The sequence below is a fragment of the Notamacropus eugenii genome, chromosome 3 (assembly GCF_028372415.1).
Source record: "Notamacropus eugenii isolate mMacEug1 chromosome 3, mMacEug1.pri_v2, whole genome shotgun sequence".
Lineage (NCBI taxonomy): Eukaryota > Metazoa > Chordata > Mammalia > Diprotodontia > Macropodidae > Notamacropus > Notamacropus eugenii.
In genome coordinates, this window is record NC_092874.1 from 206,437,347 (window position 1) to 206,449,728 (window position 12,382).

Consider the following 12,382-nt stretch of genomic DNA (forward strand, 5'->3'; position numbering starts at 1 on the left):
ACTATAAAATTGAAGGGGTTGGATTATGATCCTATAATGAGGAGATGACTAAGGTTCCTTTCTAACTCTAAATCCTATGGTCTCACATTAAAAATTGTATTCTAGGAAAGTTTATTTTGTTTCTTGTTTTTTGCTGAGAGTAGGAGAGTAGAGCAGGGAGATTCCAGCAAAGGAAATGGGAAGGGATGGTCTCCAGGGTTTTCTGCCCTGAGGAAGTGGTATGTACTGCACAGACCTAAGAACCTGGAAAAAATTCTGTCAGTATAAGCACATTCCCAGTAAAAGGTGCAAGTATTTACAGAAGTAAGAGAGGGCAAAGGCCATGTCTTCACCAGAGGAGAGAAAGACAGACACAGAGACAGAAAGAAATAACAACAGTAGGCAGTTAGATTCATTAAAGGAAAGAAAGATTCCCCACAGAAGGAGGCCAGTTGATTGATATTCTGACAGCTGCCTATAAACTGGTTCATAAAATGATGAAAAGAAGGATTGGAGAGGTTCAGAAGCTAAAATGACTCACACAGTACAAATGCTATTAGTGGAGGCAGTCCGGAAATTTAAGGTTGCAATTTATTTGCCTGCTGGAAAAAGTCTGAGATTTTTGGATAGTGTTCCATGTTCAAGGAATATCACTCACTCCCTACTCCTCACCCTGCAACCAGTCTACCATTATGAATATCCAGATCCCAGAAAGACCAACTCCCCAACCCAGTCCCTGTGTAGAGTCCCTAGAACCTGTTGTAGCCAATGTGAATTGGTCTGAGGTTACCTTAAGCAGCAGGTGCCAGAGATGAGGCTGGCCCTGCTGGGCTAAGACAGAAGGAAGAGTAAAGATTGCTTAGTCATGCTTCCTGATCACAGCAAGACCTAAGAGGCAGGAGGCCCTCTGACTTCTGAATAGAAGACCATCCTCATGCCTTTCTAACCAAGGAAAATATTTCAGCATATATTACAAGATAAAGCCTTAGTAAACGGAGGACAGAGAAACAGGGGGAAGGGTAAAAGCAATAGGCTAAGAGTCAGAAGATCTGCCCTTGATTAGTCTCATGACTTTTGAAGATGTCATAGAATCCCAGGGCTAGAAAATCAACTCAGAGATCAATGACTCCAACTTGTAGATTTACCTCTGAAAAGGACTTTAGAGGTCATCTACTCCAATCCCCTCATTTTACAGATGAGGAAACTAATGTCCATAAGGGTAAGTGACTTAATGAAAGTCACACAGGCAAGAAACAGAGTTGGGACTTGAACCCAGCTATCATAGCTATCTTCATAAATTCCCTTTACAACACCCTAGCAAGCAAATGATAGGATTACCCTAGCTGATATCTAAAGAAACACAGTGGATCAAGTACTGAATTTGGTTTCAGGAAGACCTGAGTTCAATCCTGCCTCAGACACTTAATATCTTTCTTACTAGACAAGTCACTTAGTCTATGTCTATTTCATTTTCCTTATCTATAAAACAGAAATAATAAAAATACCTACCTCCCATGGTTTTTATAAAGATAAAATTAGATAAAATATGTATTTTGCAAACCTTAAAGTGCTACGTAATTGTTAGTTATTATTGTCAATTATCTGTTAATGCAATGAAACTTGAGTGCTAAAGAACCTACTATCTTTCGGGGAGACAATTTCATTTTTGGACACCTTTAATTGATAGGATGTTTTTGAGCCAATCTCTCTCCTTATAGCTTTCAACCATAGTTCTACCCTTTGAAGCCACACAGAATAAATTAAACCTTTGTGATAATGACATGTTTTTAAATGACATGATAATGTGCCCAGCATTTGAAGACACTTTCTCTACATCTTCGCTTTTCCAAGCCAAACATCTCCAACTCTTTCAACTAACCCTTGTAACAACAATCACAGCACCATATTTATGTGGCACTTTGAGGCATATAAGGCTTAGCTACTCTCTGGACCTTGTCAACAATAATATCTTCCATCTGCACAGCACTTTACAAGTCAGAAAGTTCCATCAAATGCATGATGTCATTTGATTTCCACAATGGCCCTCTAAGGTAGCCAAGGACTGGTATTATTATTCATTTCATGATATTATTATCTCCAATTTGTAAAAGAAAGCTTCCATATCAAGTCTTCTAAACTCTCCTTTCTTCTATGTCACGATGCCTGAATTGGACTAAATTATATTTAAGAATTGTTATCAGCTCTAAAATAACACAATTCCAATTGCACCTTTCAAAACAGCATGTGATGGTTTTGTTTTGTTTTTTGTTAATTAATGTAAAAAAAATTTAGTTTCTTCTTCTTGTGACCTTCTTGTGATCCTTTTTCTGTCAAAGACTGAGATCAGAAGTAAAGTCAAAATATGGCATATTCTCCTACCCTCTCTTTCTTTCTTATCCTAGTTCACTGTTTAAGATTCTCTATCTGTTGAGCAGTTTCTCTCTCTTTTCCAGGACATTTAGCAGGAGTGATCCTGAGAAAATTGTGAAGTAAGCCACATTTGGTTAAGTCTTCTACAGCCTTCACTTCCTACAAGTTTTTGCCCTGTTGGTGGTACCACCTCCCTATTTCCTCACCATACACACAATGGATCATAGATTTACAGCTGGAACGGGTGGACCTTAGAGGTCCATCTATCCAGATCACTTCCCTCATTTTACAGATGAAAATATTAAGGCTTAGAGAAGTTAGAAGACTTGCCCAAAGTCACACAGGTAGCTAATGGCACATCTGGGATTCAAACCAACGTACTTTGACTCTAGGGTGACATCCTCTTTACTGAACCATGATGCTTCCTCAAATATTGTCTTGCTCTCTTACCTCTTCCCTTATTGAAACTTGTTCTCAGAGATTGAAGGACCTGATAGATACTTCCTGTTAAGGTATAAATGATTGTTAAGACTTGATGAATATGTTTTGACAATTAGAACAATAGCTTCCTCTTACCTAAAAATAATGCTACATATAAAATAGCCAAAATTCTATGTCTGTGAATGAATGAATGAAGGGAAAACATTGATTACAAACTGACTTTGTGCCAAGTATTTTGCTAAATACTAGGGATACAAATATAGCCTTTATTCTCAAGAAACTTAAAATAGAACACAACACAAAAATGGAATGGTTGCAGGAAAGGTTATTTTGATTTGGAAAGTGGTAAGATCCCAACCAGTTCCTATACAGAAAACTTACCAAATTCATGTGAGTCCATATGACGTCTCAATATGCCATGTCACTGTGATAATAATACCTGTCCTGACTTTCACAGAAAGTCATTGTAAAGATCAAATGACATCCTGAAATCTTGTTTTTCTTTCCTTTAACTATGACCTCTCTTACATCCTGTGTCATGTATATTTCCTCTACTTCTACCTACCCCATTCCCTTAGAGGGATGAAGATTGTCACACTGGCACCATCATGCCTGGCTATAGGTGAATATCAAAAGTTTGTTTGGTACCATTCCCCCAGCTTTTGAACGACCAAGATGTCCTGACTCTGAGGTGCAGTAATGGTGGAGGAAAATTTTCTGCTTGGGAGTACATATAGTTTATGGCATAGTGAGAGCTCTCCCACTTGTGCCTTCTCCTCCAGATTATGACTGCTCTTCAAGGCAGTTGTTTGTAGCCCTACCCCCAACTCTCAGTTTATGGTAGCAATAATAGTCACAGAGATGGCATTCTGCATTTATGCTTTGCCGTTTTAATAAGATCACTTTGTTTGGCTCCTTAATATTTAATCCCATTTTATATTTACTTCCCAATCATTTAAAATCTCTTGTGTTTTAACTGTTGTTTGGAAGGAACCCAGACATTTTGCCTTTGCTGGGTGTATAGTCTCTGCTGGTTGTGTAACCTATGCCTGGGATATAATCCTTGATGTTGGTCTCACATGACCAGTGATCAATATTGCTCTGACAGTCCCATGGTCACTGCTGATCATTGTTAGGTGCAACTCTACTGTGAAAATAAGATCATGGAACTTTTCTCCACTTCCACTTATGGATTATGTTGGAATATTCAACCAGGGTGCTACTTCTTCCACTTAGGAGAACGAATAAGTTCTGTTTGTTTAAAACCTATAGAGTTTTCTGCTACAGGAAAGCAAAAACCCAATAGAATAAGACAGAAAACTCCTTCAGGGCTTTTTCTCATATGGATGTCTGTCTGTTTCTCTTATTCTTGGAAATGGACATTCCTTCTCTAAAAGTAAAACTTTTTGGAACACAGAGTCAGATAACTGGGGCCCTGTCTTTTCCCCCTCTACTTCCTGGTAACCAAGGACTATGTGATATATCACAGTCTGAATAAAGATCAGAAAGTCGATGTGACTCATTGCTTAATTTTAATGTTTTAAACTGTTTTCCACATGTTAAACTGCCCATTTCGAAGAAAACTGCTAAGAGTTATTGAGGCTCAGAGTTCCCCAGTTTCCCCATTCTAAAACTATTTTGTTCTTTCATGCCAATTAGTGAGTGGGGAGGGACAGAGTTAGAGGAAAAGGCATAGGCAGAAACAAATCTCTTTTTGCTCATTGTTCTGCCCTCTGGTACCAAGTAAAACAAGTCTAAACCTTGTGTGCTAGCCCTTCAGATGTTTGAAGATAACTAGCTCAATTCCCATGCAGTCTTCTTCTTTACAAGATAAACTTCCCCAGTTGCTTCAACTCATCCTTGTATGGCATATTCTCCAGCCACAGCAATCAAAGAAAGCTCAAGATGAATAGAAAATATGGTCCACTCTCATGTTATCCTTTCTCTGATGACTTCCTACATATCTCCCATACCAGCTTCTACTGCCCCTAGTCTGCTTCCCCCCACAGAGTGCTGAAAGAGTGGCAACATCAGACAGGAAACAGAACACATGGGTGAATTCCAAAAGAAAACTTGTCATTTCTCTAGACCAGCTACACAGCTGCTGTCATTGGAAAGTAGTAGATAGAGGTCCACACATCTGAAAGCCCCAACACAGTGGCTTTGTCAACAGGTGATGCAGGTGACCTAGAAGGATGTATAATTGGGGGGATCTTTCTCTTTTCAGTTCACTTGTCTTTGCTCACACAGAGCTTTGTGCTTCCGTAGGGCACAAGAATTATGGTCAATTATTTGATATTTAGTTGATTGTGCTTGAAGGTAATCTCCTCCCAGCTAGACCGATCCACTTATTAAACTCACCCCCTCTCTATTTATGAGAGTTTTACAGGGAACACAGTCACTCTAGCATGAATCATCATACACTGATAAAAATTAAATGAAATACAAAGTCCTCAAGGAGATGTTGTTAAATGTTTGCGTTTCTAGGGAAGCCTAAACAGCAGTCATTTTCTTTAATAAAATCAAAGTTGATCTAACTCTTTCAAACTTCTACCAAAAGCCACTCAAGGGTCTCTTCTGAAGTTGGTTATCTGATCCTGTTTGAGCGATTTTACCCATCCTCTGACATACCCCTTTCACCCTTTCTTATCTACACAATAGTTATGAGTTCAAATTGACTTCTAAGTGGTCCTGAATGTTGACACACTGACAATTCTAGCAGTAGATACACCAGTTGCAAATCCATCGACAATATTAAAATCATGGCAGCAACTCAATGGGGATTTAACAGTGTGGACTTACAATAATTAATAATAATAGCAACTAGCATTTAAAGCACTTTAAGGTTTGGAAAGTGCTTTATAGGCTATGAATTCACTTGATCTTCACATCAACCCTGTAAGTTAGGTGCTATTTTTATCTCCATTTTATAGATGAGGAAACTTAGAAATGAAAAAGTTGAAGTGACTTGCCCAGGGTCACACAGCTAGGGAGTATCCTGACTCCAAGTTCTCTGTTTTGTCCACTCTATCACTTAACTGCCACTATTATTTTGATAAAGAGACTTATTTTCATAGAAATAACTTAAGTGGCAGGACAACGTATCCTTGTCCATCTCAGTTATCCATACCCCAGAGAAATAAGGAAGGGTTGATGTACGCAGCCATTTTCCAAGGTACCACTCTTCACCTGGTGGCAACTACCCAAACTGTGGGCCCAAATATCTTGAAGCCATTCTCTAAATTAAAGATAACCAGCTAATCAGGCCTATAAATCCAAACCTATAAAGTGATGCCAGAAACCACATTTAAGTTATGTCCTATGATTTTCCTGAGAAGAATTTTTGATAGGGTAGAAAGTCTTGAGTGATTTCCTACACCATCATTCCCTCAAGATGTCAAAATGACTTCTGGCAGAAGAACAGTCTCCTTATTTTATAGATGGGGAAAATGAGGCTGAGAAAAGTGAACTCTTTTACCCAGAGAGCAACAAAGAGCAAGTAAAAAGGCAGAAGATCTCAGGTCCTCTGAATTCAAATCCCATGTTCTTTCTACTGCAGTATGTTAACTAAATCTACTGACTTCTAGGATAAGGTTCCTGACATTCCAACATGAGCCTCACCAGCTAATTATTTCATTTTTAAGATCCCCTTGGAGCTAAATATCCTATGCTCCTGGAAACCTAAAGAAATCAAAACCTAACCCACAAATTCTCAGATATTAGTGACATTGGAGCAGGTCCGTACAACAAACACCTCATGCCTCAAATTGGCCTCAGGTCCAAAGGTGGAAGAAATCTTATAGGTTCATAGGATCAGAGGGATAGAGCTGACAGGAAGCCTAGAGATCATTACCCAGCCTTTTAAAAAATGGAGAAACTGAGTCCCACACTATCAGAATGAGTTGCCTAAGAGTCTCCTAACTCTTAAACTCAGGTGAGACAGTTGCTGCAAGGGATAATACAATGATTTCATCACAGCACCCAAGGCACAATAGGAAACAGGTAAAAAGCTAGGTGTTCCCCACCAACAGATATTATCCCTCAGTATATAGGCCTTCTGAGTTGCTATGCCTTAAAAAATGAATTATCTAGTGGCCAAGCAAGGCTAGTCTTCAGACAACAGACATATACTTGCAGCCTTTCTGCTTGAGCCTAACGTGCCGTGATATGCTTCTGCGAACTCAGGGTCACTTTCATTCCATGATGAAGCATATCATCATAACGATAACATTTACTTCACCTTTTTTACAGTCGTAAAGTGATTTACAGTTGTTTTTCCTTTTGTTATCTTCATTTTACAAATTAGGAAAAATGTGTGACTTGCCTAGGGTCATATGGGTAGAAAAATGGTGAAATTGACACTTCAGCCTAGGTCCAGTTCTCTTTCTAGCAGACCATCACCATACGACATATACTTCTCTCCTGTACAATAGAGTACAGGAGGTACAATATAGTAGTGGATAGTGTGCCATCACAGCAGTTGCCAGAAGTGCCTTAATAAGGACTCCATTCTACCAATATTTGAGGGGTGAAAACTTCATCAAGTCAGAGATGTGAGTAGTATTATCAAGACAGTACCCAACCTCAGGTAAGTCACCAGTGAAAAAGAGTCTTCTGTCAGTCAACTCAGTAGCAGATTAAATCATTTAAATTCTATTACTATAAAAAATAAGTATAAATAAATGAATTCTATTACCAAGTAGAAACACAGATATTCCTGCAGCCTACTAAATGGGGGCCAAGACAGAGGCAAGAGCAAGGACACTTTGATTCTACTTCTTCTACTTGGAGCCAATGGACTTAGAATAAAAGAAAACTGATTTTCCCTCCAGCATCTTTTCTCCTAAATCAATTACAACAAGCAGTTTTTTTAAAGTGGACTTTTCATTTTGGTTTGGAATGGGATAATACAGATGCGTTAAGCCACCACTTTAAATAGAAGGAGATTCTCAGATAGGCTAGGATTTCTGAATATATATTGCATTTAGCAGAGAAAGGGTAGACCAAGGCATCTCAACTCTTTTCTGTCTTCTTGCCTTAGTTTCCTGCAGACTGGCACTTTAAGTTGCCAAGTTTTTCCATCTCTTACATTGAAGAGTCTCTGGTCTTTATAGAATCTTAGCATTTTGGAGTTGGAAGAGACCTTAGAGTTCAATTAGTACAATCCTATTCAGGTATGTGTTGGACTATGTGACCTCCAAGTTCCCTTCCAACTACTGAGTCTCTGCAATTTTACAGATAAGAAAAATAAGTCCAAAAAGTTTAAGTGATTCGCTCAAGGTTGAACAAGTTGTAATTGGCAGAGAATGAATTGAAACTCAGGTCGTCTGACTCTAAGTTCATTAAGTTCTTTTTCATTATGGCTTTCTGTCCATCTCTTACCTCTTGGATTGGGCTTGGGTAACTCTCTCAGACTGTGTCTAGGGGAGGGGCAGAAGTGGGATGAAAGTGCTTCCTGAAGGTCAATTAGTATGTCTTTTTCTTCACCTTATTGAATAGCATCTTAAAATGCTAGCACTGGCCTTGTAGATCATCTGTTTCAACTCCCTCTTTTATAGATGAGCAAATTAAAAGCGAGACTGGACAAAAACTACATGCAAAAGGTCATATAGCATTTCATTGACAGATTTGGACTATAATAAGATGGTTCAGGGCCCTGAAGAATCAACTCTCCCTGCTGTGTCTAATCCTTTTCTAAGCTGAATCAATAATAACAGTCTAAAGTCATTTACAAAGCACTTTACATTTATCCTATTTGATCCTCACAAGCCCAGGATTTCAGTCATACAAGTATTCCAATCCCCTTTTGCTAGATGAGGAAACTGAGGTTCACAGAGATTAAGTGATTTGTCCAAGGTCACCCAGCTAGTAACTGACAGGGCTAGGATTTGAACCAGGTCTTCCAGCTACAGACCCAGTGCTAGAATTGCCTCACCAGACATCCCATCCCTTCCCACCTGCTCGACCTTCCATACACATACACATACACACACACACACACACACACACACACACACACACACACACACACACACACACACACTGCTCTATCTTGTAGCCAATCCCCTCAAGGCTTTTTTTCTGGCTAGGTGACAGGTGTACTAATCTAATAGACTAATCTATAAAGTAACGAGTGTAATGTGTGACAACATGGTATTTCTCCTAGGGAAAAATATTTTCTTTTTGACAAGGACCTCCTGAAGACTTGCCAAAGAAATGATTCTAAGAATGAAAATTTAGAGCACCATAGCCAGCTGGTGGGGGAGATGTATTCAGGGTTGGCAAACTGTCAGTGTCCTGCATGTCATATCATATAGCTGACTGCCAATGTTTCTAGCGAGCCTTGATTGTAGGTCAAGTTGGATGATATGTATCATCAGCATCCGTGTCACCATCAGCTCATTCCTTAGGGGAACTCTGATAATGTAGCAGAAAACCAAACTAGGCTTCTGTGTCCAGATGTTACAGGCAATGCCTAAAATCCAGATTTCCTTGATTCTATCTGAAGCTTTCATCACATTAACTACCCACTCCAGAAAAGAAAGAAACTTTTTTAAAAGCATCACTGTTTTCAGTTTTATATACACCTGGATAAAAGAATACGTAAGACTACTTCAAATTCTAAATTTATGACCTTAAGGTCTTCTGCTTTTGATAAGAGCACCCACTTAGCAATGTGGATATCAGTTATTTCCTAATAACAGAGATGGGAAGAAAGTGCTTTGTAAACCATCACCCACACAAATGGCATTAAGATTTTTGGAACAATTCATATAAATGTGAGCTATGATTATTATTGGTGAAAGTTGTGGGTTAATAATCTCTGACATCTATATAATGGTTTATGGAATATATTACCTCCAAAGACCCTCACCATACACTTGTGAAGTAGGGGGAAGAGTGACATCCCCATTTCAGACATGGGGAAACCAAAGCTCAGATCACACAGTAGGTGGCAGAGCCAGAATTTGAACATAGTCTCATTACAAGCCCAATGGTCTCTCTACAGCACCTTGTTGTTTCATGTAAGTCTAGAGGAAAGAGTGAAATTCATCAGACCGTTTGGGGAATAGGAGAACTGGATGTCATGGTTCGGTTTGCACATTTTCAGTCATTTCCCTTATCGACTGAGCCCCATGAAAAGAGCCTCCATAAACAGACAAGAGAGAACTGAAGCATGTTCCCTTCCTTATAAGCCAGTTCATTACTTTAAGCCGCTGACTGGACTCTGCCAAACCTGCAGGCGCTTTCGCTGGAGTCGGACGTTCTCTTCTTACACCCTGTTTTCTTTGTACTGTTTTTCATGTGAAAAGGTTTGGATTTTTTCTCTTTCTTTGTTTCTTTGGTTTTTGTTTGTTTGTTTGCCTGTTTGTTTTTTGGTTTGTTTTTGGAAAGGAAAATGGGTGTCCTATTCGAAAGCTGAGTTCCTTGTTTCTTTCTTTTGCCCCATCATTGGCTGCATGTTCTCTCTTGATGTCTTGTTTCCGGTCCTTGACACTGACCATCTTGTCTGTGAAAGGAAGCACTCCGGCTGGCATGATTGATAAGAAGAAAGGGAAGTTTTCTTGGTTTAGTCACTCCACAGAAACCCATGGTAATGTTTCACTGTGCTCTGTGTGTGTACGTGTGAATTGGTGTCTGTGTGTGTGTATGTGTGTCTGTGTCTGTGTGTGTATGTGTGTAGATGGGAGGGTCCTCCTCTGGGGGCTTGTCTTCTAGTACCCCTGTGTGTGTTTCAGGGCATAGTTCACTGCCAATCGATGGCCATTTAAGTTCTTCAGATGTATAGCCAGTGGCCCATGGCAGTCAAGAGTTGCTGTCTTGCTTCCATTAAGAGCATGGATTACAAGGCAGTTTCTTCCCTTGGACAGTCCCTAGATCACGTAACAGTTTACTTGGCACAGAAAACAGGAATTTTAAATCCTTTGGAATTAGGAATAACATAGCTACTTCTTAGGTACATCCCTATTGTCCTTTTAAGAATGCATCTCTACCTCTACTGTCACTACCATTTGGGGTAAAGGACAAGATGTTGCTTAAAGCAAAGTGAAAAGGGAGGCAGGCATAACCCTTATATTCCTCAGAATTTCACATCAACATGTCTAGTAGGCAGGTATGGCTAGAATACGTCAGGGTACATAGTAGGTCATGAGCAGGAAGGCTCTTCATTTTTGATCTTTATCTTTTCTGGTGTTTATGGAGCAAATAATCTGGTCAGACCAAAAAGGTTCTTCTCAGCTAATGCTAAAACCATTCCAAAGACCCAGCCCCTCTATTCACAAAAGCTCCTTCATAACTTGTGCTGATAGTCATACTAATTTACATATGTTTGTACAAATTATGTTTATATGTGTATATATATATACACACACAAAGGTCTACAAAGCATTTTATATACATTATTCTCTCTTTTGAACCTCAAAACAATTCAGTGAGGTAAGTACTGAATGTATTGTTGTCCCATTTTCCAGACTAGGAAACTAAGACTCAGAGACTTGGAAGTGTGTTGCCCAGTCACTAGAGCAATTAGTGGTTAACATTCAAACTTAGGCCTTCTGACTCCAAGTGCTGTTTTCACTGTACCTTGTACCTATGCAACTCCCATGATCTCAGTCAAGATGGCTGACTTTTGGTATAGGGTAAGGAGTTAACATTTGGTGAAAAGTAGAGAGATAGATGAGAGATGTGGCCTTGTAATCTGGGGTTTATTTGCAGCTAACCTGACCACAGAGGATTCCAAAGATCAGGAAGTTTCTATCTCCTACAGTGAACAGACACTTATGAATTTTTCATTCAGCTTTTCCCTCTTCTCCAAGACTCAGATTTGATTACCTGAAATATCCTTTCTCCAAAAGAAGACAGGAAATTCCTGTCATTATTATCCTAACAATCAATAGTCTTTTGCAGCTTTTGACCCTGGAGCTGAGCAAGAAACAAGATAGATCCATATTCCCCTTTTTAGTGGGAAGTGAGATGTTTTTATTCCCCAAGTCAGTCTGCTCTGGAAGGAGGGCTGGGCAGAGTGTATGTGGTACCTCATCTGAGAAACAAAGGTTGGAGCAAAACTCCTCAAATGGTAGAATTTCGAGCCAGAAGGGTCTTTAGACACCCTCTAGATCAGCAGTTCTCAAAGTGTGCTCTGAGGACCCCTGGGGGGCTCTGAGATCCTTTCAGGGGATACACATGGTCCAAACCATTTTGGCAATGCTAAGATATTATTATCTTGTAAATTCTCCCTTTTCCAACTAAGGACAGATTTTCTTCATATGTTTCAACCAAAACAACATATCACAGCAGATATGAGAATTCAGCTGTCTTCTCCTGAGCTAAACACTAAAGAGATTTGTAAAGATTTATAAAATAGTGTCACTTCTTACTAAATTGCTTTTTTTTGCTTTAGAATAATTAGTCTTTTTCACTGAAAATGCTACTTATGTTAGGCAATGAGTTTGTTTTCATTTTAAGTGAATTAAATATTTCAAAATTTTATCCATCTTAGTTCCTAATATGAGAAATCTCAATAGATATATCCATATATCCATATATATATGTATGTGTACGCATGTATATATATACATATGTGTATTATATA

The 12,382-nt window shown here is 39.1% G+C and overlaps 1 protein-coding gene across 5 annotated transcripts in view; it reads left to right on the forward strand.

Moving 5' to 3' along the window:
• CACNA1C (calcium voltage-gated channel subunit alpha1 C) overlaps positions 1 to 12,382 on the forward strand; it is a 1,037,023-nt gene that overhangs the window by 844,550 nt on the left and 180,091 nt on the right. For all 5 annotated transcript variants that reach the window (XM_072650128.1, XM_072650131.1, XM_072650129.1 and 2 more), the window contains one exon: positions 10,310 to 10,384. In XM_072650128.1, the coding sequence (XP_072506229.1) occupies positions 10,310 to 10,384 (75 nt within the window). The remainder of the gene's footprint in view (positions 1 to 10,309; positions 10,385 to 12,382) is intronic.